Genomic DNA, 27,671 nt, shown 5'->3' on the forward strand with positions numbered 1-27,671 from the left:
AGTCTGCCTGGTTTCTGGTGGTCTCCTTTAGTCGGATTGTAGCCTGATCCACGCCGTGTCTAAACATGAGTCAAAGTCCCCAAAGAGACCGCGCTGATGTACGCTATCAGCCACAGCCGACCATTGTCGGTCATTGGTAAGTCTTTTTATTGTCGTTTCTGCGTAAGGACAGCTGCAATATCAGGGATTTGGGGACTTCGCAAAATACTCCACCTGACAGCGAATAAACCTAGCAAAATTGATTCAAATATAATTGACTGTGGCCAAGAATGTGATTACCTTTTCATAATGAACAAAATGCATAAACGACAAAATATATGTGTTCTGCATTTAAAACGTTGTCACTTGCACTGTTTGAAGCAGCGGCGTTCTATATGTAGGACACTAGGCAGAATCGTTGTACATTCAAGAGCCCATAGGAATAATGTGTGTGCCGAGCATCCAATCAAAAAGAGACTGACCTAACCAAAAGTTTATTTCAGTCACATAAACTGTTTAGTGCCTTTGTTTGAAGGAAAGAGACTCGGTCATCAATCTTTGGCAAATAAAGCTCCACAAAGGCTAAACATACTTTTAACCATATTCGCACTCATCATGAAGTGCTCTCAGCAGTCTCCATAATTCGGCCTTAAATTTACGCTGAGGTAGTAACTGACGAGATTGGCGGCCATAAATACGCCATGGGCATGAACTATTCGCCGGGAAGCACATATGTAGCTAAAGTAGCAGGCAAAGAGAGAGAGAAAATAATGCAGAGAAAGGCAGGGAGGTTAACCAGAGGTAGTTCCGGTTGGCTACCCTGCGCAGGGGGAAGGGTTAAGAGGGATAAAAAGAGACACAGAGTAGAAGGGGGAGACACAAAGGGAGACAAGCGCGAACAAAGCGCGTACACAACAGAGCGGTAAGGGGCGGCATTCTTAGAGTCTGTCGTGAAGCCCCGTAGACCGCAAGAACCTTACCAGCGCGAGTAAGGCCTTCAACGCGGATGTTCTTTCGGAGCATTGGCCTAAAGCTTTCAGTTCTGAAAGTGGACGATTGTCCAACTGGTCCAGTACTCTGCACATCACTTGTCTCTCAGCACAGTATCGCGGGCAGACACAGATAATGTGTGCGAGCGTCTCGTCGATGTTACATGTGTCGCACGTGGGGCTGTTGGCCATTCCTATGAAGAAAGCATATGAGTTTGTAAAGGCAACGCCTAGCCACAGACGGTAGAGCATGGTCTGTTCACGTCGTGGTAATCCAGGCGGAAGGTGCATCCGTATGTCCGGAGACAATGAACGCAACCGACACATGGTGAAAGCATTTGAGTCCCACAGGGGCAAAGTACACTCACGGGACATCAATCGCAGCTCAGCCGCAGCGTCTGTTCGCGAAAGCGGCATGAAGACTCGTTGACCACTTTCATGTGCAGATCGGGCGGCTTCGTCGGCGTGGTCATTCCCGCTGATGTTACTATGTCCTGGAAGCCACTGAAAGATTATGTCGTGTCCCTTGTCATAGCTTTGATGATATATGTGCCGAATTTCTGAGGCCAGTTGTTCATTCGGTCCGTGGCGCATTGGGCTTCGTATGCACTGAAGGGCTGCCTTGGAGCCACTAAAGACGGTCCATTGTTGCGGTGGCTTTTGCTTAATGAAATCAAGTGCAGCACGGAGCGCCGCGAGTTCTGCACCCGTCGATGTGGTCACACATGAAGTTCTTAATTTCATTACCTCAGATTGTGCCGGGATGATGACTGCAGCAGCAGAGCTGTTGAGTTTTACTGAACCATCTGTGTATACATGTTGCCGGAATCTGTGCACGTTGTGAATGTGCTCCAATGTTGCTTGTTTCAAAGCTTGCAATGGCGCTCCAGCTTTCTTTCCGATTCCTGGAATTGTCAGTTGAACTTGCGGCTGGTGCAGACACCACAATGGATCTGACAATCGTGTAGCGGGCGTAAACTCTGATGGCAAGTACGATTGATGTCTTGCAATAGTTTTAGCAAAAGTTGAAAGTGGCCTTTTTGCTGGCAAGCAAGCAAGATGGTGTCAGGGGATCCGAGTCAGGTGTCGGATGTAGCAGGCAAAACTTTGTAAAGCAGTGATGAGGACAAGGTTATAACAAGGTTATAACTTATAAGAAAGGATGTGGAACGTGAGCGCAAGTGTGAGCTGAACGTATTTTCTTATCGCCTAGTCAAACGGCACGCCCATTCATGAAGATGCATTTATGACTATAGTATAGATACGTTCAAAAAGATTTCGTAGATGAACTAGTCGCCTTTCTTGTACATGACGCCAACTGCTATGTAAAACAAAATAATCAATGAGCTTAGAATGTTCAAAAGGATAGTTTAGTGGGCTAGTTGGTAAGGCCTCTTAAAGGGTTAACAGTGTATACAGACGGCGACAGTGTTCTGTTCTTCTTTCTGTCGCCTTCTGTTTGCGCTGTTGACCCTATAAGATTGTTCAAATGTACATGAGACAAGATGAAGAGCTTTGTGGCGCTGTCTCCTCTGCGCACATTTTATTAATCAATACAGTATTAGTTTAAACTTTGAAGTAATTTTCAAATTATGGCTGAAATCTTTTGAATGGCAAGTTGATTTCGATTCTGATGCAATCATCTATCAGTGCGAAAGCTACAGAACTGTTTCAGTCAAGTCTAACGCACATGGTGATGAACCAAAGCGCCAGGTAACAAAGCATTGGATACAAAGCAATTGAAATGATGAAGTCAAGAATCGAAGCCTCTTATAATAATCCGATGTAAGCTAACAAGGATGGAGTAGAGGAACTTCACGGAACCACTGCAATATCCTGGACTGCTTCATGAGCAAGAAGCGATATTCTTCGCTACTTAACTCTCTTCTCGACTCGTATAAGTGCGCTAACACTACACGGTAGGAAACGATAAAGTTTACCTCGCATTTCAAAGGCCCATAGCAGTCATATACTAGAAAGCTTATATGTATAAGTCATTGGATGCAAAAATCCAACAGTATTTGCTGCAAATGCGAAATTTATTTGGCCGATTGAGCCACATTGTGATTCTGAAGGACAAACAAATAATTTGTTGCAACTCCCATGAATTTTCTAACGTGAGTTGTGAAAAATATGACGTCAGTGTTGGGAAGATCTATCTTGAATTATGTTATTCCCAATAAGGATGGCGTTTTCCTAGTCTCCTATACGGATAACGGCTCAAAAACGGGAGTTACAAAACATGTTTCTCTCACCAAACTGCTGCTACTACATTTTAACGCCTCTGAAAGGCTTTTTATGAAAAAAATTGTTTGACATTTCTAATTTGTCAACGTTTAGGCATACGTGGGTTCAAGCAGCCAACTGTATAGAGAACGTGATTCGACGTATGTTTCTTTTAAAATAACTGTTTGGTCAGTGATGCTTCCCTGCTTCCCCCCTCCCGCCCTCCCGCCCACCCATCCCAACCTCCATAAATCCTGGTGTAAGCGATAGTCTGGCCTCGTGTCCTGTTTATTAAGATCAGAGTTCCATTTTCAATGCGTAAGCATTTTTATGCTTACCCAACGAGAAACCGTTCCTCCATCCGTCCCGTAAGACGACCGCTTTCAATATAGCGCCCGCCGCAGCGAGCGAATTCACCATGCTGCTGCCTCTCTCTTCAACGCCAACGAAGCGGCCAGAACACAGCACTCATGGACCTCTCACAGCACATGCCACTTTCCCACATCGCTTTCAAGATACGGGCCCGCATGTCTCTCTTCAAGGCTAAGTAAGCGGAGAGAACAGAGCGCGCGAAGCTATCAGCAATCGGCACACTCTGTCCGTATCGCAGATCGCTTTCAACGTACGCTCCGTGCGGCAGTTCCATACGAAGTCGCCGCCTCATTACGTTTGGTCACGGTTCATAATCGTTCGACGTGGATAGATAAGGCGCTAAAGAGCGATAATGACCTATAATAATCCGAACGCCATCAGCGCACCTGGCGCCGCCACCTGCAGTACTTTGCTTCCGTCATCAATGCTCCTTGCGGTGCCACCCGCACCAGTTCGTGTCGCCGCAGCGCTGTCGCTTCTACTGGTAGGATCCAGTTTCATAACGTTGATAATGACACCAGGCTGAGTAGATATGGACAAGTGGCACAACGCTTAGGCAACTTAGACAACTAGAAGAGGAGTTACTGCGTGCATTTTTCTTTTGTGCACGGGGAAACCGCGTGCGGCACGAAACAAGTACCATGAATGTCGCATTTCAAGACACCTGTACACGTGGGACACACGCGTGGCTGTTAGAAACTCACAACATGGATGTTGGTACGCGCAGTTCTAATTTTTACCACCTACTTCTGCCAGGCGTTGATGCTACGAATAGCACGTTCTTTTTTTTTTCCTGACCTTAGATGAAAATTACTCATTTTGTTTTTCGAACATCAGCTTGAACTGCATTAGCAGCATTTTGAAAATTGAGTTGGGCGTGCTATCGCGCAATTTTGTTTTCTTGTCTATGAATACTGTTTCGGTGCTTCGAAAACTTACGCCAGCATTAACTTTGTAACACTTTTCATGCTTGGCTAAAGAGAAACTTGACTCCTTACTCATGATGCACCATACACCACACACATAGAACAAATCATTCAATCTAATACAATCAAAGACAAATGTACATCTTACTTTTTACTAAAGTCTGCACGTGGTAGAGCCCTAATCCAGGCACTCTGGGCTTCTTCATCTTGCGGAAACTTGAAGACATGATTTTTCTGCCCCGATTTGTACGTGTAAATGCTCCGGCAATTGGGCACGCAGCACTTATTAGGGATATCTTGGCATGGCACTCCACATTCATGTGCAATGAAGACTCGCGGTACACACAATCGCAAGCACAGCACAAGTGTTGAGACTACATGCACTGGTCACGTCTAGAAAAAGATGTGCGTTCGGAAGCATGCAACAGCATGGCCCAGCATGGCGGGACTTGTTTAACCCCGAAGTTATTCAAGGAGCGGTAGGGCTCCTGGAACTAATCGAATTGTTGTCGCCGCCGTCGTCCCCTCTGTCTTCTCCGAACATCCCGGGTTAACCATTCTATATCTTCCGCGCTTCATTTTCAACACAGGTGCGCCACTCGTAGCTTCGTAGCACGCTGCACGGAACTTCTATGTAGGCCTCTTTTGCGTGACGTAGCTCAAGGGGAGAGGGTCAGCCAGAAGGCCTTAAGTTCTCTAGAGGGTGTTGCAATGGCGCATTCTCTCCCCGTCTCCTGACTCTCACCGTCGGCGGCTCCCGACAGAAACAGACCGACACAGAGCGCAGGCGTCAGATAGAGAGCAATTGGAGGCGACTTCGGACGGTGCCACACGCAAATCCCTTTGACATATGCTCCGTTCCCTGCCATGAAGGCCTTTTAATATGGCTACCACGGACATGGCAGTTCTTTTCGTGTTCATTCCGCGGTGACATCGTCGCTAGTCGGGTGATTCCCGTTCCAACGTCTGTCATAGAAGGTATCTCATTTCGACCTCCTCTGTCGACGTCTTTCTTTCTGTTCTTGTTTTGAATTTGAGCGCGAACAACATTGCAACTCCATGGACTCGTCTCCTTTCCTGCTTCCTATTGCGGTTGTATTCCCACTGAGCTATCACTCCCCGGCAATCGCTCCACTCTGTTGCATTCCACCAGCGGGTGACGAATCCGTTCTGTTCTGTTCGCTGCGCACAGCTGCTCTCTTGCCGATGGAGCTACGCGAGGGTTACGTTATTCCTACGGCTCGTTTTGTGCCGCATGTGTCGCGCCTGCCACCGCCTGCGTGGTTTCTGGTAAACTCCCTCAGTCGGATTGTAGCCTGATTTATGTCGTGACTAAAGATGAGTGAAAGTCCGCAAAGTGACCGCACGGACGTGCGCTATCAGCCGCAGCCGATCATTGTCGGTGATTGGTAAGCCTTCGCTCTTGTCTTAATCCGTATGTGCCTAGTGTTCTATACGTAATACACTTATTTCGTTCGCAGCAACTCCTCACATTCTACAACAGGAAAGCTTGCGAAAGTTCCCAGCCTGTATATTCAGAACTCTTCTCTGTTGAAACTTTGGTAACCGTGTACCTAATCGTTTCCGTGTAACGACAGCTCCAATGTTGTGGATTTCGGGACTCCAAGAAATACACCGCCTGACAGCAAATAAATTTAACGGAATTGATTAAAATATAATTTATTGTGGCCAGGAATGTGGTTACCTATTCATAATGAAGGAACGGCATAAACGATAAAATATGTATGCCCTGTATTGAAGACATTGTCTCTTGGAATGTTTGAAACAGCAGCCTTCTAAATTTAGGACATAAGCAGGTTGGTTATACTTTTGAGAGTCCATAGAAATAATGCATGTGCCGGACCTCCAATTAAAAAGAGCCTAACGTCATTATTATATCACGTAAACTGTTCTGTTCATATCTGTTGGAAGGGAAGAGATTCCATCATCAGTCTTTGGCGAACAAAGCTCCATAAAGGCGAAACATAATTTTTAACCATATTCACACTCATGATGAGGCGCCCTCATTAGTCTCTATTATTCCCCTTAACTTTACGCTGAGGTAACTGACGAGAAGGTAACTGAGGAGGCATAACTGACGAGAAGAGCGGCTATAAATATGCCACGGGCATGAACTATTCGCCGGGAAGCACATATGTAGCTAAAGTAGCAAGCAAAGCTCTGTAACGCAGTGATGAGGACAAGGTTATAAGTGAGCCAAAAGTAAAATGGAAAAAAAAGTGGGACGTGAGCGCAATTGCGACTTGACAGTAATTTCCTATCGTTTAGTGAAGTCGCACGCCCATTCATGGAGAAGCATTCGCGACTAGTATAGATACATTCAAGAAAGTTTCGTAGATCAGGTAGTCTCCTTTCCTGTACATAACGTCAACTGCTATGCACAACAAAATAATGGATGCGCTTAAAATGTACATGAAACAGGATGAAAAGCTTTGTGGCGCTATCTCCTCTGCGCGCCTTTTATTAATCGATACAGTATTAGATTAAGCTTTGTTGAAGTAATTTTCAAGTTGTGGAATAAAGCTTTCGAATGCCAAAATGATTTCGATTCGGATGTAGTCATCTATTACTACGAGAGCTACAGTACTGTTTCAGTCATGTCTAACGCACATGGGGATGAACCAAAGCACCAGGTAACAACGCATTGGATACAAAGCAATTGAAGTGATGAAGTCATGAACCGAAGCCTTTTATAATCACCGCATATAAGCAATTAATGATAGAGTAGGGGATCATCACGAAACCATTCCAATGTACTGCACTCCTTTACGAGCAAGAAGCGATATTCTAGGCTACTTACCTCTCTTCTGGCTTCGTATAAATGGGCTCTAACATTATACGGTAGGAAGCGATAAAGCTTACCTTCTCGCATTTGAAAGGTCCATAGTAGCCATGTATCAGAAACATTATGTGTATAAGTCATTGGATGCAAAAAGCCAACAGTATTTGCTGAAAATGAGAAATGGATTCGGCCGATTGAACCACACTGTGATTGGCCAAACAGGAGAATCAAATAATTTGCTGCCACTCCCATTAAATACATACCGTGCGTCATGAAAAAAATGAGACATCCGAATTTTTTTTATGTTTCATTACTCCGAATGATTATTGCGAGAGCCTGGCCTCGTGTCCTGTTTATTAAGATCATGGCTCCTTTTTTTTTTGCGTGCGTGGGAAAATGTGTGCAGCTCGAATAAAGTACCGTAAATGTCGCGTTTCCGAACAGCTGCGCACGGGGGACGCATTTATGGCTGCTAGAAACTGCTGACGTGGATGTTGGTACGCGCAGTTCTAGTTTTACCATCTAGCTAGGCCAGATTATAGCTCGCAGCTTTGACGCCACGAATGGTGTGTGTGTTTGTGAGTGCGCGTTTTTTTTGTCATCTCACTTGAATATTAGTCGTTTTGCTTTCACGAACGACTGCTTGAGGCGAAGTAGCACCATTTTAAAATTGAGTTGGGCGTTGATTAGAGTAGTTTTATTTCCTTGTGTATCAATACAGCTTCGTTGGTTGGAAAACTTTCTCCAGCATGAATTTCGTAACACCTTTCATATTTGTCTAAGAAGACACTTGACCCTTACCGCGCGACGCATCGTATACTACTGTACACAGAGAAATTCTTCAACCTAATAAAATAAAAGGAAATGCGAATCTAACCTTTCTACTCAGAATTTGTGTCATGTCCAGCAATGAAATACACAGCGACCGTAACAGTGCAAATAATTTGCGGATTTTTTTTCTTAATGAAAAAAATGTACGCCATTGGCTTGTCACACAACGCCAAAAAAAAAACAATTCGTAAATTAATAGGGTGTTTCGAAAATGTTTACACTTGCAATAACTAGACAAAAAATTTCAGGGTGTTTCTTTGCTGTTTATCAACCTACGACAATCTTTTGAACAAGAAGGATATTCAGGTTGTTCTGTGAAGCAAGCGTTAATTGTTGTATCATGTAGTATATGCATTCAGTTGTGGCTTGTTTTCTGAAGGAGCGCAAATGTTTCTTTCCTCCCGAGCGAACAAATTTGTGGCAGAATGTAATGTGTTCACTGTTCATACTATTGCAGCGAAACTGTTTATGGATAGGGCGCCGTGCATTTTTCGTGCCCGTTAAAAAACTATCGTCATTAGCAATGGCTCGAGTGTCATCTTTTTCAACAGCTGGATCCGGCACATCATCATTACAGCGTAGGATTTCACTTCTGCTCTGTTCTCGTAATGGGGAGGCCACGTTGAAAAACTTTTTTTTGCTTTTTTTTTACCGGCGTATTAGCCATTGTTTCAGGGGGACGGACATATTTCTCGTTAGTTAGGCATAGACATGCTTACGCATTTAATAACGGAGATGATACGAGAATGTGTGTGCGTACGTATAGTCGCGATGACCATTGATCAGGACAATAAATGTGTTCGTAACCTTGTTCAAAACAGCGGCGCATCAACTATTTTGCGGGTAGGGGGGCAAATATCTCTCTGTCGCTATTGCTTTTATGAAAGATCGACGTATATTCAGTGACATATACCCAGTAAAACACGTTCGCGCTAAATGGGCCAACTAATGAGAGGCACATACGCAATGCCACATACCTGAGATCGCCCACCTGGGATCACACCGTAGCCGCTTACTCTATCAGACCGTAGACGACCCATTAGTCCATGTTGGCGAGAAAACAGAGAAAGTCCATGAGCTGCCCTAATCACGTCAAACCGTCGCATTCGTGACGACCCTCAGCTATTTAGTTTCCAGCCCTTTAAACCTGGGCCACATACGTTTTGAACCAGCAGTAGTGGGGAATCGTTGCACACATACCTGGACTCATCACATTCATATGCCTGTAGAACCTTACTCTATCACCCTTCGGGGTAGCTGAGTACCTAAGGCGCTAGTATACTCGGCTCGAAATTGCGGGTTAATCCCCGGCTCCGGAGACTGCAGTTTGAATGGAGGCAAACTGCGAAGACGCCCGTGTGCATCGTAGCGCACGTTAAAGATCCCCAGTTGGGCAAAATTTTCCGTAGACCTCCACTACGGCGTCCGTGGCACGTAAAACGACTATTGGCTATAAAATCATCGTTACTCTACCCCATTTTTTCCTACAAACTTTCTTTTCTCGATTTTAAGTTACAACAAAGCAAAAGGTCTTTTTTTTCCCACAGCTTATAGCCCATGTGGCTATAAGCTGTGAGGGCAGACGGAATGGTGAAATTCCGAGGTTTTCCTGAACGCCTTTCATATTCCTATAATAGACTACTTGACTGCTTATCATCCAATTTCACTTCATTGAAGTGCGGCTCCTACCCAGCGATACAAGTTGGGACTAACAAGGTTTATTGAATAGGAGCACATTCCTCGTGGCCCATGTTCAGTGACCTAAATTCTCGGCACTGAAGTGCATTGAAGCGTGTCACATACCTAGTTTCGCATACGCGGCTATGCAAGTTGGTATATATATATATATATATATATATATATATATATATATATATATATATATATATATATATATATATATATATATATATATATATATATATATATATATATATATCACCATAGAGATTGAGAGAGTTCAGTAACGAATGCCAGACACCGGCCGAAACGTAGAAAAAAAAATAAACGTTTTGCATATTCCTTGCTTCCTTTTTGTGTGGTTTGAAATCAATTGGATCATCCAGAAAACATTCATCTGATCTATGCAGGGTTATTATTTTTTTAGTTTTACGGAATTTTGGGATATCGCCAGTAGCAGATAACATGATTCGTGTCCTTGAGCTGAATTATTCGAAGAAGCAGACACACTAGCACGAGAAATGGAAGCACATATTCTACCAATTTATTTATTTAGTTCTCATTTATTTATTTATTTATTTATTTATTTATTTATTTATTTATTTATTTATTTATTTATTTATTTATTTATTTATTTATAGATACTGCGATGTTAAACAAGATCTTAGCAGCGTGGTACACGAGTAAGTTTACAAAACAAAATAAGTACAACAAAAAACTCCCTAATTAACTCCGTGATTTATTTTAAGGAACATACTGCAATTTACGAATTGTAGCTGTCTGACACGCTTCCGCACGACTACCAATCGAATGGATTTAGCGACACCGCAGAACCTTCAGCGTTTAAACGCATTCAAGTAGGTTTTGAACATAATAAGTAAACTTCATTTTGTGCGCGCAATGTGAATGCTATATGATGACCAGCACAATCACAATGCGAAGGCTACCAGTGTGAAGGCAACCGTTGGTTCATCATGGTCACGGAGCCAATGAATCGTACAGTGAGTTTCGGTCACTTACACGTAGCTTTTGAATATTAAAGTGTGTTATATAAGGCCATCTTTAAGCAACCTTTCTAACTTATAAGTCGTTAAAATATCTGCAATTGTTCGTTCAAGTCACTAACGTAACCGCTGATAGCTAGATAGAAAATATGCCGTAAGCAGACAAAAAGTCAATAATATGGCAACACTGATTAAATACCGGTAAATTATAAGAAGCGATTATGATTTTTTGCTTTGAAAGATGGTTAGGTTAGACGGCCCCGACAAACACGGTATGATGCAGAGTGTGGTAGATCAAACTTGTTTTGTACTGTCCAGTGACAGCTTTCTCGGCAACCCACCGTGGTTGCTCAGTGGCCATGGTGTTAGGCTGCTGAGCACGAGGTCGCGGGATCGAATACCGGCTATGGCGGCCGCATTTCGATGGGGACGAAATGCGAAAACACCCGTGTACTTAGATTCAGGGGCACGTTAAAGGACCCCAAGTGGTCGAAATTTCCGGAGTCCTCCACTACGGCGTGCCCCATAATCAGAAAGTGGTTTTGGCACGTAAAGCCACATAATTTAACTTTCTCAGCAATACACGTATGCAAGGCACGTCCTGCAGGCGTCTCGCACCGCAAAGCACGGTAACCACTAACTGCTTAGTGCAGCCGGCCGAGCATCATCGCTTACAGCATGGGGTGACGACGCCCGAAGGACAATCCTAGCTGCCCAAGCAGAGGATACGTAGTAAAGAAACCGTACCTCATCATCAGCCTATTTTATATCCACTGCAGGGTGAAGGCTTCTCCGGCGATCTCCAATTAACCCTGTTCTGCGCCAACCAGTTCCAACTAGCGCCTGCGAATTTCCTAATTTCATCGACCCACCTAGTCTTCTGCCATCCTCGACTGCGCTTCCCTTCTCTTGGCACCCATTCTGTAACCCTAATAGTCCACCGGTTATCTAACCTACGCATTACATGACCTGCACAGCTTCATTTTTTCCTCTTAATGTCAATTAGAATAACGGCTATCCCCGTTTGCTCTCTGATCCACACCGCTCTCTTTCTGTCTCTTAATGTTACGCCTAGCATTCTTCGTTTCATCGCTGTTTGCGCGATCCTTAACTTGTTCTCAAGCTGTTTTTTTTTCAGTCTGCAAGTTTCTGTTTCATGTGTTAATTAGCACCGGCAAAATGCACCGATTGTACACCTTTCTTTTTAATGATAATGGTAAGCTTCTAGTCAGATTCTGACGATGTCTGCCGTATGCCGCTCCAACCCAGTTTTATCCTTCTGTAATTTTCCCTCTCATGATCAGTGTCCACTTTGAGTAATTGACCTGGGTAAACGTACTCCTTGACAGACTCTAAAGGCTGACTGACGATCCCGAACTCTTGTTCCCTTGCCTGGCTATTGATAGTTATCTTTGTCTTCTGCATATTCATCTTCAACCCCACTCTTACACTCTCTCTGCTAATGCCCTCAATCATTTGTTGTAACTCGTCCCCAGTGTTGCTGAACACGACAATGTCATCTGCTAACCGAAGGCTGCTGAGATATTCACCGTCGATCCTCAATCCTAAGCCTTCCCAGTTTAATAGCTCGAATACTTCTTCCAACCACGCAAAGAATAATATTGGAGAGACCTGTGTGCCTATGTGGGCGGAATTCTGAGAGAAAACTTGCCATCAACTGTTGTTTTGTTGGATTTGTCAGCATGAAGACTACAGTACCCGCTTTTACAAGTGTGTGTGTGTAGTGAAGTTGGGAGGGGCATCGCCCCACACACACACGCACCGTTAGATACACCTAGACAAGCTGGTAGGACGCACACACAGACAATATATAAACACATGTCACTCGATGACAACGAGCACTCGCTGTCACAACATTGGCGTGATGATGAGGGCTGGCAGCGAGAAGCGAACGCTTCGTGCTCGTTATATTCAACTCGTGGTGAAATAAAAAAATTCTAATTTGAATATAGGCTGACCCATTTGTTTTAGAAGACCGAGAAACGGTTATCATGATGCACCTTTATTTACAGCAAGCTTAGGTTTATAAATCTCGCTAGTCGATGCCAAAAACTGTACCCTAGTCGAAACTGCCAGAGAAGTCGTCCTCGTCGGATGCTTCGCAGGCATCCTCGGTACCCCAAACAACGTTGTCCTTAGTGCCGTCGAGCGCATTGGACGTACAGTATTTCTCAAAGCCGATCTGGATATTCTGCAGACGGCAGGCACGACGGAGAATCTCCGTTAGTTCGGTACTTTTGCTAGCTTTGGTAGCTTAGATAGCTTTGTTCACGAATATAGGTCGAAATTACTTGGACACGAATATAGGGTGATAGCTCATATTGGGCAACATTTTATAGAATGAAGGTCCACCTATATGCCAATAGATACGGTACGCAACACAAATACATGTGCGTCTGTCAGGAGTGACAAGCGTGGACAAGGAAAGAAGACGAGGAAGAAAGAGCGGAGCGAACGCGTGGAGCCGCCATCTTGGAGAAGGGGCGCGCGCAGAGAAGGACGTGGTCAGACGTGGTGACCGGGCACAGCATTCCAAGACGGCCGGAGATCGCCTGTCTGGGTCCTGCCCCAGATCTTAGGCGACACATCGACGTCCCGCCTGAGTACCAGCCTCGGCGAGCAGATGTCCGACGTCCCTGGAACCACCGCTGGCCCGGACCTACCTGCTAGGACACGTCAGCGTTGCTGCCGCTGAACGTAGACGCGCGGAGGCTGGCTACAGCCAGTCACCATCCCGTCCGGAGAACCAAGCTGGGCTGGCGCGCACCGGGAGCGCCAGCCGGCACGAGCCCCGCTCTGCCGGAGCGCGACAGCGCCTCAGGGACCGTGCCGTCGTCACGTCGGCTGGGGCATCGGTGACGCCGGACACTGACAACGACGGACGACGACCAGATCGCATCGACAGACCACAGACCGGGGGACGCCGATACTCGCGTCGAACAGTACCGGTACTGTAAGCGCTCCTACTACAGTGAATAGACAATCGCCGCACAGACGTTTGTAAACGCGGTAGTGTGCGCGGTGAGCTTACTAAGGGAGGACGCATGCCGTGAGCGATAATTCGAATGTTACCGTGTTTTCCTGTCCTTAAGAGTCCATTTTGAATGAATGTTGTGTGTGCTGCACCTTGCGTTCCTGTGTTCCTTCCGCTCGCTCAAGCAAGCGTACCAGGCGTTAACATACGCGTGACAGCGTCAATGCTTTCTTTTTTTGTCCTTTGCATCATAGTACAGCGTAGTAAACAGAATGATTTCATACCAAATAACCCCAGATGAAGGGTTGTTTAAATACATTCGTATAGAATTAAGGGTGCTTAAGTTTTCGGCCTACATATTAATGCTACGCTTTAATCAATCAGGGGTGCTCACCAAAATTTGATGAAGTTTTTATGTATACGTCAAGGAGAAATACGCTTCACTTTTTATAACAATGTTTAAAGGTTTGTTTGTTGGCTCGGATATTTTGGGGGGTTTACTGCTGTAGGAATGCTTTTCTCCATGGTCACAAAATACCCACGTAACACAATGCGGTACCGTTTATGATACGCGCCAGTTTTGATGCGAAATCGTCTCCTGGCTCATTGAGCGAAAAACACCGGCCTCTGTAGCAGCGAAACGGAACCTAAATTCCCGATGGCTGCAACGCCACGACACGAGCATGCCTCGATGGAGTGGAGCGTGCGAAAGGGAACACCAGCTGGCACAGTAGAGCACCAGGTGTTGCGTGAGGGGAGAGGGCATCACTGCGGCCAGCGCCTCCTAGATTGTACGCCTGTGCACTCTGTTTTATGCGCTCTGCTTTGTGACATCATGCTACTTGGACCAGAATTTCGCGGACGAACGTAGTGACGTCAAAATCACCCCGGCTTAATCGAGAGTGTCCGCATCAGATTCTGTGGCAGTCCGGAAAGGTAGCACGACGTCACTGACCGAAGTGCACCGGTCTTTTGCTATCTAGGAGGCCTTGCCGCGGCCACATCGCCTTCGCTGTCGCTCTAGGAAGCCTGTGTGATCCGCGCGGTCCTAGTCTGCGCAAGCTAGGTAGCCTACATGCAAGCTTACACGTGGGCTCCCTAGTACAAGTTCTCGCCTGCGTTCTAATGCGCCTCGGAAAGGCCAAATCAAACGCGCCAAGCGTCTCAACGACCTCGCTTGCCCTACGTGGAGTATTAACTCGAACAACCGCTCAGTGGCGTTAAATTGGATATTAGTGCTTTTGCATTCACAACTCAAAATAAGCGTCCTCGGGTTTTGATCGCAAAACCCCAACTTTGGGTTTCATTAAAAAATTCACCTTTGTTTGGACATATCTTGCCTAAACAAAGGCTTGGCAAATTTTCCCCAAAAGAAAAATAAATATTCATGCAGTAAGTAGTAAATTCGTTCCATTTGCGGGAAAGAAAGAAAAGAAAGAAATCCGCCATATCACTCAGTGGAACACAGACGGTGAATGGAGGTGCAGCCAAGAGGGACGTTTTATCATATCTGAAATTATCCGATTTGTGGGATAGAGAGCAAGATGGCAGAGACATGCTCGGCGTCTTCTGTGGGGACTAAACTTCCTAATCTCCTCCTCTCTCTCTCTCTCTGATTGATTTAATTTAAGGTAATTGGTTTCTTTAGTTTTCTTCCTGCGACTTACATGGCGCGCAACACTTGCGGTGGTATGGCGTGTCTTTTATAAAGAAAATCTATGGAACAGTCTTACGCAGAGGATTTGTAAAATATCCCCACTAGAACAAACATTTTGCAGTTAAACCACCTCCTAAACTTCAGCTCTTGAATTCACGTGATATGTAAGAATTTTGATGATCTGAGTTTGATTTCATTGATATCGATACACTCCACTACGGCGTCCCTCATAAGCACTGTATAGCATCGGGGCGTCAAGCTTTAAAAGTTATTTAATTAATGTTTGTCGAGTGGTAACTGGCTGAGATGGTTGTTTGTGAACCAAAGTGTAATTAAACTAAGTGGTGAATTTAGCACACATATTATAGTTTGGAAGAAGCTTCGCGGATAGTTGGACACCTTCGGTAGCATGACGATGCCGTCTACTCCCGATGACCTTTTGCGGAGATATTACAGGTCTGCGTTCTACGAAAAGTGAAAGCTCTCAGTAGCTCTGCCCCAAAATCCCAATGAGATTCAGTTTTCATCGTCTATGGCTTCGTGAGTTGAAGTGCCTCAGTGCAGTGGTTAAGTACAACGCCGGAGAGGAATGCGCTATGAGTAGGAACCTAATGGTGTGAAGGAGATTATTCTCTTTCTCACCAGATACACTTCCGTTTCATCAGTGCAAAAGTGCTACATAGGGCCCCATCTGCGGTCATTCTCTACGGAACAGTAGTAGAGAAACGGAAGTCTCAGTTGGGATACAGTTGCTTTGCCAAGCAAACACTATCACAAAAAACACAAGCACAAAGGTTGAGTTAATTCTGGGTAATGCTTTGCCGAAGGCATGGTTCAACTCTCCGTAGGTTTTAAATACCCCGCAGCTTTGTTTCTTTTATTTTCTAGACATTATTTCACGTCGTTTTTCGGCTCTGCCTTAATTACTGCTACGTATCGCACACATGTAATTGCTACTTTGTTAATGACAGACTTCGCACAATGTACTTTTAGCCGTAGATGTTTTACTGTTGTGTGTTGAGCTTATTGCAAGCATTCATGAAAAGAAACTGGCATATTCACTGGTTCAGTATAGCACTATCACCCACTCCTCACTTCGTTTGCTCAAATTAGGAAGCGCAGTTCTAAATATCATCATGAAGCGCAACTACTGTGTATATATGCCAAATAAAGTCGCAGAATCGTACGATGTGAAATTTCCTCTGGAATGTTTCGCTGCGTAATGGGCGAAATCAGCGAGTATATACACTGCCTTCCAGGCAAATGCTTCGCAAAAGCACCCAATGACATTGACTCTTAACGTGTTTTTTTTTTTTTTCGTTGTGCCATATAACACTAATTGTCTCGTTGATTTTGCAGCGATGAAGTTTCCGAAGTGGTACATAGTTCCCGAAGGGCATTTTTGCTCAACGTGGGTCGAACGTGCAACGTGAGCCTCGGTAACCTGGGAATGGTATGTACCCTATTTATGTTAATATGTAATCGAATCCTCCTAATTTCAGCAGACGAGTTTTAGCGAAAAGAGGTGGTTGAACATCTCGATAATTGTCCTTGAAGATTCTCTCTTAATCGGCCGCGGAACAAAGATTTATTTTCAAACGCCAGCGTTTCAAGTATGTTAGTCATCCGCGTCATGACTGCTTCATGATCAATGTCAGATGTGAATAGTGCTAGTCTTAATCGCGTAATAATTTCTTTTTTTTATTTCTGAAGGTTAAAGCTTTGATGCTAGAAGATGGTGAATATTTCAGTGAGCTCTCCTCGAAGATATTGTCAGCATCGACTACACAACAGTTTATGTGAGGGTGCAGCGTTTAGGGCAGGCTTGTCAACAGCGTCAACAGCGTCATGGCGGGTTATCAGTAGTGATATCTACGCTGTTGTGGGTTGCCCTGTCATACTGCTTGCAGAACCAACAACGAGTAGCGTATACTTAAGCAACTGCTGAAATCTGTGAAATGAACACGCAGACTTGCCGCATGGCGCGTTCATAAGCCACATAGACAGACAGACAGACAACGAACTTTATTTAGTCCTGAGGAGCTACTTTCAGGACCTCCTAACGGGAGGCCATTGTAGCCGCTGGCCGCGCCCACGTAAAGGACAGAACGCCGTGACGCTCCGCTCTTTCCTGGGCCCTCTGGATAGCCTGGGCTTGCTTTCGGAGTACCGTGCTTCTGATGGCCTCCTCCCACTCGGCTTCGCTGGAGAGGAAGTCGTTAGACAACGCGGGACATCGCCAGAGCATGTGAGCCATTGAGCAAAAGGTTTCAGTGCAGTCAGGACAACTAGGGTCTACATCCGAGTAGATCCTACTGAGGAATCCCCGCGACGGGAAAGATCCCGTCTGCAGCATTCTAAGTGTAGCTGACTGACCTCTACTGAGCTTCGGGTGAGGCAGAGGATAAATTCTCCGACCAAGTTGGTAATGTTTAGTGATTTCATTAAATGTGAGGAGTGGATCGTTCTGCTGAGGCCCTTCCTGCCCCTCCGGAGCCTCCAGACCGTCGCGGCGCGTTAGTTCTCGCGCACGGTCGTGGGCAAGCTCGTTGAGGTTTGGGAATCCCTCGAGAACGTTCGTCCCCATGTGTGCGGGGAACCACGTGATATAATGAAAACCGGAGCAAGCCCTTTTCTCTAAAATGGAGGCCGCTTCTCGTGCGAGGTTACCCGACTCGAAAGCTCTGATTGCGTCTCTCGAGTCGGTGTAAATGTAGGTACGCTCTGGATCACACAAGGCCAGCGCAACCGCAATTTGCTCTGCTATACTCGCGGTGGCCGCTCTGACCGAGGCCGAGGACCGAAGAACCCCCCGCCCGTCTACAACCGACAGCGCGAACACTCTCCTGTTCCCGTACTGCGCCGCATCGACAAAGACCGCGGAATCTCTGTCTTCCCTAACTTTCTTCAATATGGCTCGTGCACGGGCTTTACGTCTACCCTCGTTATGCTGAGGATGTACGTTCCGCGGGAAGGGTCTCACCAGGTATGTCGCCCGCGTTTCTCGTGTCAATGTTATACGCCGGTCCTCCATTATCCTAGGAGCCATGCCAACCTCGTCGAGAATTCGCCTGCCAGCTTGGGTCGACGATAGCCTAACCACCTGGGCAGTGACCTGTGCCTCTATGATCTCGTCTATGCTATTGTGCATACCGAGTTGATCTAGCCTGTCGGAGCTCGTGGCAATAGGCAAGCCTAGCACTTTCTTGATGCTCTTGCGCATGAGTGTATTTAATTTGGTCTTTTCCGTTTTTGTCCACACTAGAGCTGACGCCACATAGTTAATATGGCTCATGAGGAACGCGTTGTACATCCGAAGGAGGTTGTCTTCACCTAACCCCTTCTTTCGGTTGGACACCCTAGAAATTAGCCGCAACATATTCTCTGTTTTAGCTGTAACGTGGGTAATTGTTCTGGCATTACAGCCCCTCGCGTCTATGAGCAGGCCTAGGATCTTAACTGAGTCGACTCTGGGAATTTTCTGCCCATTATTCGCGTATAATGCCACGGGTAGCTGGTTGAGGGGTGTCAGACCCCGAACCCCTTGCCTTGCGGGTCTGTAAAGCAACAGCTCCGATTTACTCGTAGACAGCTTGAGACCCGTGTCCGCGAGGTAAGCCTCCGTCTCGTCCAAGGCCGCTTGTAGAGCTTGCTCCATTTCAGCGAGGGAGCCCCCTGGGCACCAGATCGTGATGTCATCTGCGTAAAGTGCGTGACCTATGCCCTGGAGGCCGCCCAGCCTATCTGATAGACCCTTCATGACGATATTGAAGAGCAGTGGCGAGATGACTGATCCCTGAGGGGTACCCCGAGCTCCCAATTCGTACACGCTCGACCGAATCTGCCCCACCTGAATAGTAGCAGTTCTATTCATGAGAAAGGACCTAAATTTTATCTATAGGCTTCTCACTTTGTATTATTTATGCGGAATTAAATTTAAACATTAAACGACATTATCAACGTTTGTTTTCTGAACAGTTAGCACACACCATTCCGGCGACACGTGCTTTTAGTCTGCCGCATCCTGTTTATGGAGATCCATGGTGTTTTCAAAGTAATAGAACCTTTTAATCCAAATGTGCCGAGGAGTACAGCTGCCGTAGTTAAAGAAAGTATGGGACCATGACATGTTTCTTTTTCCATGGCGAGAGGAATGGCTTAATGCATTACGCCACATTTCTATCCGAAGTGTACACCAGGAAGGTCTGATAGCGGTGCACGAAGGCGTACAGGTTCGGACAACTGATGCTCACTAATTGAAGAGCTTAAAATATATAAGAACAGTTATGTTATATCTAAGGTGGAAAACAACTGTGGTATACCTTGCCAGCATTCTGTTCATTTTATTGTGAAATCAGAGCTGTTTGATCTCGTGCACATACAGCGCGCTTGTGTTTCACTGACGACATTTCTTAGGGTCTCATAGTTGCTCTCAGTGGGGTGGCGCTGCTTGATCTTGGAGAAATATACGACAGCAGCATATCAGCCATTTCTCAAATGATCACGACGCGGTGTGTCGGAGGCCTGCTTGGATCTCTCATAGGTAAGTACAGCCGGCATCAGCCGATATACCGGAGGTATAGGCAAACACATTTTTTTCCGTCTCTTCTTTTTTTGTTTGGCGTAGCATTGTTTGGGAGGAGTCCTTACAGGTGGAGTTGGCACAACTAATTTCGTTTCATCTTTCTTTTTCTGGGGCTGTTTTCACACGCATGTTGTGTGTATCCTGAAGGTAACATTCAATGGAGACAGAAATCCTGCGCCCGCAATTAGAGGCTGACGTGTAACTGTTCATGAGAACTGCATGTATAAATTGCCTATACCTTGTTCTAGATTCTGTGGCCGTCAAATTTCACCGCGAGAAATGGGCATGAACGCTCTCGGCGACTCATTGAGGTAAATGAATGTGCAATCCGGCGCCCTCAAGGAAAGCGTTGTCATTCAGTGCCCTACTATGAGCGCTGAAAAGTATCCTAAACGTTCAGAGCGCTCGCAGTTTTGTTTGTTTGTTTGTTTGTTTTTTCTTTGTGATAAAGGTTTGCCTTGGGGCATAATATTTGGCATATGTATATTATGTTGTCGTATGTATCGGTTGTGTATGAATTCAAGCAGTGTTTTGTGGAATCTCTTTGCCATTTACCTAACACGCTTGCAGTTTTGCATATTCACACATGTACATATCCATATTCAACGTCACATTGCTTTTTTATAGCTTGATGTACTGGTTTTATTTTATTGCCTCCGACCTACCGACCGACTGTTACGCGTTGTTGCTAAGGGCTGCGGAATTATTTGGATTCAACCTCTCAGCAAAAGGTAGTCATAGTTACCACGAAGAGTTTTCACCACTCGTGTAAATGCTTTATTTTATTTTAGGAAAAAAAGGCCTTTTCAATGTAAGACTTGCAGGAGTATAGAACGTCACGCAATTCTTTAGTCGCGGTAGTACGACAAATCAGTACTGATTCATGCCATCGCTGACGCAGCTATCGTCGTCGCCTTCCATCTGCCGTGCACCACAAGCTCACCTCGCACACACAAATGCTCGCCCTACACTAGAATAACATAAACATCAAATATTTATGTAACGTTGTCGAATAATTTCACGCGAACTTGCTCCTTTATATATTTTCCCATATGTGATTACCGTTATCATGTTTGTTATAGTATGCCTTTCTTTTTTATTTTGTTGTCGAAGAGCTCAACAATGCGACTGATTTCGCTTACCACAAATAAATGCAAGCAATCTTGAGCAATCTGTTCAGCAAAAAGTAGTGTGCGACTTGTCTCTGCTGCTGCGTGGGTGGCTGGAGCATCCTCAGGCAGCGAGAGAGCAGCTTTTGCCCCTGGCTACTGAAATTCTATTTTTGCAAAGTGTATCTTGTTGCGAAAATAAAAGATGTGATATAGAGTTTGATGTCTGACCATCTGGTACCGCTTTGAAGATATCTAAACGATGCTTGGTGACCAGATACCTGGAATATTTCCCGCACTGTGTTGGATTCTACAGAGCGTGTGATCTGCAAATTTGTTTTTCTTGCTATGCGACCACTTTCACAGGGGGCAAGCTGTACGACAAGTACAACACGCAGGTGATATCGATCATCATGATGTCCTTAACCTGCTTCACTGTGCTCATGATTCCGATCAGCGGGTACCTCGCGTTGGCGCATGTCATGGTCTTCTTCGAAGGACTCAGCCTGGGTGCATTTGGCACAGGTGAGTTTAATGGAATGCTGCGTTGAATCCGCATGACAATAGTATGGGGATAGTTGGTTCATGATAATTTTGAGTATGCAACGGCAGGACAGAGCGCGGCTAACAACTGCATTTTATTATTTTTACACATGTCGTATTTCTAGCGGCAAATAAGATATTCGTTCTTTGTCCTGAAAATCAGGGTCCCTCCTTCCTGTATGACTGATGTTGTGCTCTCAGGTGAGCGCGTTCTCAGAAATTTCCGCATAGACCGCGGCTCTCGAATTCATGCCGCACGTTGGGTAACATATAGCTGGCATCTGGCTTGCACCAGTACTGCGCTATGAAATTTCAAGGCAGAGTGGGGATGCTTGTTTGATGATAAAGAGGACCACGTGGGCCGCACTCAGACTTCCGGTGTCGTCGCTGGAACCCTTGCATTAGAATACGAAATTTACAATGTTTTCGCATACGCTAGCCAGAAAGAAGGGCTGGAATAATAATTTCACGAAGGTTGGCCACCTTGTGTCGAAAATTACCTTCGTTTACGTTATTTCCTTGGTAGTAGCGATCGGAGCTTGCTAACGACATTTTGGTTGGCGAGAGATTCTTCGTTTTTGCGGTTGCAGTTCGCTGTTTCTCGGCTCCACTGTGAAGCAGGACAGATCAGACGCACGAATACCATAACGCGGTCTACTCACATCCGACGAGGTTACACAAAACAGGTCCCACAACGAATCCGCAGGTGCGCAGTACTCCCGATTATGCGCGCATACGCCGATGGTGTACGCGGGTGCCGACAGAAGTAAGATTGGTGAGCCGAGGGCGCGTGGTGCCGGCGAGGTGTCGTCCTACATTTTTTGTATAAAAGTATCGCTGTTAACGCAACGACAGGCAAGCGCGATGGGGCACGATACCGTAAGCCCTTACGACATCGCCCTCGTAAAATTGACAAAAACGTTTTGTCTTTTCTTTTTCGTTCAAGCAGCACTCGAGTCTTGCAACAGTGAGCCCTTGGTGGGACTATTGCGCTGCGAGTTGAATTTCCTGTGAGCAGGTTGAAACCTCCCCTGTTTGTTGCGTTTCTTTCCTCGGATTAATCTTTGTGCTGGCTTTCTTGGGTGGCATTATCCACCAATGCGGAGTGATTCGCTTTCATTCAAGTTTGCGCCTGCGCAGTCCTTGCATTTTAACACGTATTTACTCGAATGAAATTTATGTTGCGAGTAAAATGCTGTGAACGTCGCTCTTCATTGTCTTTGTATGTCGCACTATCCTCAATTTTATACAGCATGCTTAAATACAGAATTTTTACTTTAATTTCGGGTTTTATTTTCTTCGGTGGCCTGAAATCTAATGCTATCTCCGGCTGGTCGCTTCCATCCCCCGAAGCAGAGTCGGGCAGATCCGGCCTTCCCCGAGCTCAGAGGTAGAGGTCGAGCGCGCAAGCCAAACGTGCGACTCGCTCTCGGAGGAGGCAGTGGCAGATGCTAAACCACGTGACTACTACCAACGTCCGATGTTTCGCTTATCAAAAGCTCCCGGCGCTGCGGGGAAAACCGGCGGACGCGCCGGTGGGACGAGCGTTCGTCGCAGTGGCCTAGGTTGCCTAGGTTACGGTGGGCCGTCGCCAACAGCAGCAACGCGGCTCGGCGATGACGTTTCAATTTCGACGACTGCTCCGACGACAGGGCTCGGAGCGCCTCAGAGCGCTCGAAGGTGGAGGAGAGCAATCGAGAAGAACCAGCCGAACGCAGGGCGGGCACCCTCTTTCAACCAGCCGAAGACAACGCCGCTCGCGAGAGCGCAGAGCGCTCAGAAACGACCAGTCGAAGATGGCATAAGTTTGTCGCCTCATAAACACAATTGGGATAAGAAATTGGTAATAGAAAAATATACATATTCTAGCCTTGTTTCCCTGGCTAATTCATTGACTCGAATAGCCTTGTCTCAGAGGTTGTGTATATATATATAAATGATAGCGGGCAATTTCGAATAGCTTTAGCTAATATTGTGTAGTGATATGTATGTGCCCTTTACATTGGTAACCAACAGCACTTATTTACATCATTTTAAAAACAATGGGGTTTAACGTGCCAAAACCACTTTCTGGTTACGAGGCACGCCGTAGTGGAGGACTCCGGAAATTTTGACCACCTGGGGTTCTTTAACGTGCACCTAAATCTAAGTACACGGGTGTTTCCGCATTTCGCCCCCGGGATTCGATACCGCGACCTTGTGCTCAGCAGCCTAACAACACAGCCACAGAGCAACCACGGCGGGTACTATATTTACATCATGTATTACGGTGACCGCTTCTCTAGTATGTTGTGAATAACGGTTATTATTATTATTATTATTATTATTATTATTATTAGTAGTAGTAGTAGTAGTAGTAGTAGTAGTAGTAGTAGTAGTATTTAAACCTACTCGTTACTCGTACATAAACACCACAAACAGAGAAAGAGAAGCAGGCCAGCAATTGTCTCGCAAAAGGATCGACACCATGCCCACCATCAGCAAAAGTACAGATATAAAAGGTGGGAGATAGCGAACGGAAAGGTGAATACAAAAGTACATTAGAACAAATCAAAACAAATCGCATCGCACGCAGAGTAAGAGAATTAGAGACGGGAGTCTAGTACCGTATAGTTGACAATAATTACAGCAGATCTTTGTGAATTTCCCATCGAGTTGAAACACAACCTTTCGGAAATAGGACATCATTAAGTGCAGTTCGAGCAAAATTAAGAAGCTAGACTTTGCTCAACAACACACAGCGAGACCTGTGGAAAGATGGGCATTCTGGCAGTGTTTGAGTGTGTTGCTGTAGTGTCCACTAACCAGGCACGAAGGGCTCGGCGCGCGTCCTAGTTGGTAAGGCGATCTGCGACATTAGCACACCCGATACGTAACCTGAACAGACACCTAGTGTGGTGAGGCAAAGCCCGGCCAGCGATTGATGCAGGTTCAGATACTAATAAACTAACACGTGAAATCGCAGAAGCATTTCATACCAAAAAGTGCGCTGAAAGATGCATAAGCCAACCATCGGTTGTAATCACTGAAAATGAATTCGCTTTCTTAAATACTGGTTGAACCTTCTTAATCTGTGTTTAATCTGTTTATGTTTTACTGACCACTCTTGTTGCTCATGCTCAGCGCTGATATCTAAGGTATATATGTTCTGTATCTTTCCGAAAATAAAATAGTTGTGAGTAAGCGCTCGTGTGTCCCCTTCACTGTGTCCTTGTCAATTGTGCGCGCAAGAATATTTTACTATGAATTCGTACCAACTCGCCCAACTATCACTTCTGCTAAAGGTTACGATACCTTGGCGACACGTTCACCTAGGTGTGAGTGCTGTAGATGAAGGCGTATGAGCAGTCGAGCGTCGTCGAATTTGCATAAAGTACCATCAGTGAAGTCGTGCATGGTTGTGCGCTGACGTCGCTAGAGCGTCAAATGCCTCGTTTTCTGAGATACCAATGCGTGGTAGTACCCACTCAAACATTCCTGTTCTCCCCTCAGAGGTGATTTGATGAGTCATGGTAACTACGTAATTCACGTAAAACAGGTGGGTCAGCCAGCTGAGAGCTCCACAGGAATCGCTTAGAGAATAACGGCATTTGACCTTTTGTGGTTTATAGTAATACAATACACCGCCACATTAATCAATAATAGTTCTGCAGATGTCGAAGACGCCGTAAATCAATTCCAATAAAGTGCTGTGATGCAAGCTCCGCGAAATAAAGCGCGGCAAGTGTACTGCCTTCGTAAACAGAGACGAATTAAGACGCCTCTGTACTTTGGACGACAGAAAGCTGAGCTAGTTGGTAAGGATTCATTATGCAAAATAGAAGTGAGGCGTGCAGACAGGACACAAGAGTAGAGAAGTGGACAACACGAACGCCGACTATCAACTGAAGGGAGCACTGAGGCGAAAAGAAGAAAGAAGACAAAACTCATCTGCGCATGCTCAGGAATGGTAACACCACGTGTCACGGTGTAACACCACCGGCACGTGTACCCGATTGACACGTGGTGTTACCATTCCTGAGCATGCGCAGATGAGTTTTGTGTCTTCTTTCTTTTTTTTTCGCCTCAGTGCTGCCTTCAGTTGATAGTCGGCGTTCGTGTCGTCCACTTCTCTACTCTTGTGTCCTGACTGCACGCCTCACTTCTATTTTGCATAATGGAGCCTCTGTACTTGCTGTTTCTAACTCACTGCATTCTTAAAGACGGGGTCCTTTTTACAGACTGCAAATCAATTTGAGGTACAAGGGATCTGGATATCTGGTCACAGTCGTCTCATCAACTTAGGCGATTTTAGGCCTCCTAATGCATCTGGGACACAAAGAAATGGCTTCATTATGAAGCTTGCAACGAAAAAGACGCACCATGTTAGCGTAGACTTCTATACGGAACAGTAATAATGCGTAATTAGTGCGAAAATGCCGAAATGAAACACTAGTTCCGCTCGTTCAAACTGCGCGCTCTAAAGGCGCAACTAAATGTGTGTGTTTGTGTTTTTTAAATGTTTGAGCCGATCCAAGAGATAGTGCTGTCTAAAAGCATGGGTCGTCCCCGAAGGTAGTCAAGTCTGAACAACAAACGACACGGTGCACTAATGGGACCTAGAAGACCTTGTCTTTCTTCGGTATCAACCGCTGTCGAGTCGCAAATTTTATTGACGTAGTTTTGTTTGCTCTAGCCCTATCCAATGAGTATGGTCCTAATAGTATACTTATTAAACAAGGAAATACAGTATTTCTTTATTCATGTTTTCTGTGAGTGAAAGTGGGGACCTCACTATCTCAATCCAAGTAATGTTACGATGAGTGATGTAATAGCACTTAACCAACGAACTTACCGTCACTCTTTGCTTCCAGGTGCGACCGTATGGATCATGAAGATGTGGCCCCGAAACTCGAGCCCCGCCCTGCAAACTTTTCACCTAGCCTTCGGCGTCGGCTGTCTCCTGGCGCCTCTCGTTGCGAGACCTTTTCTGTCTACGCCAAGCAACGGCTCTGACAATTCGACGATACCGAGCATGAACGTAACCTCGAACGACACCGACGTTGCGCCAATCGGTATTGTGGAAAGTGTGAACGAAACAGTGGCTGACGACGGCCGCAGCAAAATTCACTACGCCTTTGCAATAGCCAGCGGCTTCCAACTATTCCTAGTAACTTCCATGGTTGTGCTCTACTGTATCGACGGCGCAAGCTTCAAGACACATAGGACAAACGTCACGGATGACGCGCCTTCTGGTTTGCGAGAATCGGCCGGTAGCAGACGCTTCTCCCGCATAGCGCTTGCAATGCTGTGCGCCTACGGGTGCGTGTACGTAGCCATCGAGGTCACGACGTCACAGATGTTGCCAACGTTCGCCGTGAAATGTGACTTGCACTTCTCAAAGCCACTGGCGTCGCAGCTGGTGGCCGTTTACTTTTTCTGCTTCGCCGCCAGTCGTCTTACCGCCGCGATAGTAACAATCAAGGTGTCGGCCTTCCATGTCCTGGTTGTCTCGCACGTCGTCTTGGTCGTCACGGCTACTGTGTTGGTGGGATGGGGCTCCAGCAACGCCATCGCACTGTGGACCGCAAGCGCCCTTGCGGGCATTGCTCAGGGCCCCTTAAATGCAGCGATGACGGCGTGGGTTGCGACGCATATCGACATCAGCAACAAGATGATGTCGCTCGTGGTGGTTACGGCGGGCATTGGCTCTCTCTCACCGCCGCTCCTCGTGGGGCAGTTCATGGACACCAGCCCGAACATATTCTTGTACGTGTGCTTTGGGGCAGTGATGTTAGCTGTAGCTATATTTATTGGTACGCGCCTATATCTAAGAAAGAAGCCCATGGCGAACACGAGGGGGGGTCTTGTCGTGAACGTCGATGACGACAACCCCGATGATGGGGCACTTTCCGTTTAAAAGCTGTTTGTGTTCTGGACTGCAGCGAAGACTCTCTTCTTCTTAAATAAGGTAATAAAGGATACTGGAACTA

The 27,671-nt window shown here is 45.9% G+C and overlaps 1 protein-coding gene across 3 annotated transcripts; it reads left to right on the top strand.

The window, feature by feature from the left end:
• Positions 1 to 27,671, top strand: LOC135921820 (sodium-dependent glucose transporter 1A-like). Of its 3 annotated transcripts, XM_065456181.1 has the most exons (6): positions 5,785 to 5,901; positions 13,235 to 13,779; positions 16,822 to 16,915; positions 19,879 to 20,005; positions 21,523 to 21,681; positions 26,553 to 27,671. In XM_065456181.1, the coding sequence occupies exons 3-6, from the start codon at positions 16,913 to 16,915 to the stop codon at positions 27,596 to 27,598; spliced, it is 1,335 nt and encodes a 444-aa protein (XP_065312253.1). In that variant the 5' UTR covers positions 5,785 to 5,901; positions 13,235 to 13,779; positions 16,822 to 16,912; the 3' UTR covers positions 27,599 to 27,671. The 3 variants fall into 3 exon arrangements, with proteins under 3 accessions (XP_065312235.1, XP_065312245.1, XP_065312253.1); XM_065456163.1 differs by lacking the exons at positions 5,785 to 5,901; positions 13,235 to 13,779 and adding an exon at positions 1 to 136; XM_065456173.1 differs by lacking the exon at positions 13,235 to 13,779 and having other exon boundaries at positions 5,739 to 5,901.

The sequence above is a fragment of the Dermacentor albipictus genome, chromosome 8, assembly GCF_038994185.2.
Source record: "Dermacentor albipictus isolate Rhodes 1998 colony chromosome 8, USDA_Dalb.pri_finalv2, whole genome shotgun sequence".
Classification (NCBI taxonomy): Eukaryota; Metazoa; Arthropoda; class Arachnida; order Ixodida; family Ixodidae; genus Dermacentor; species Dermacentor albipictus.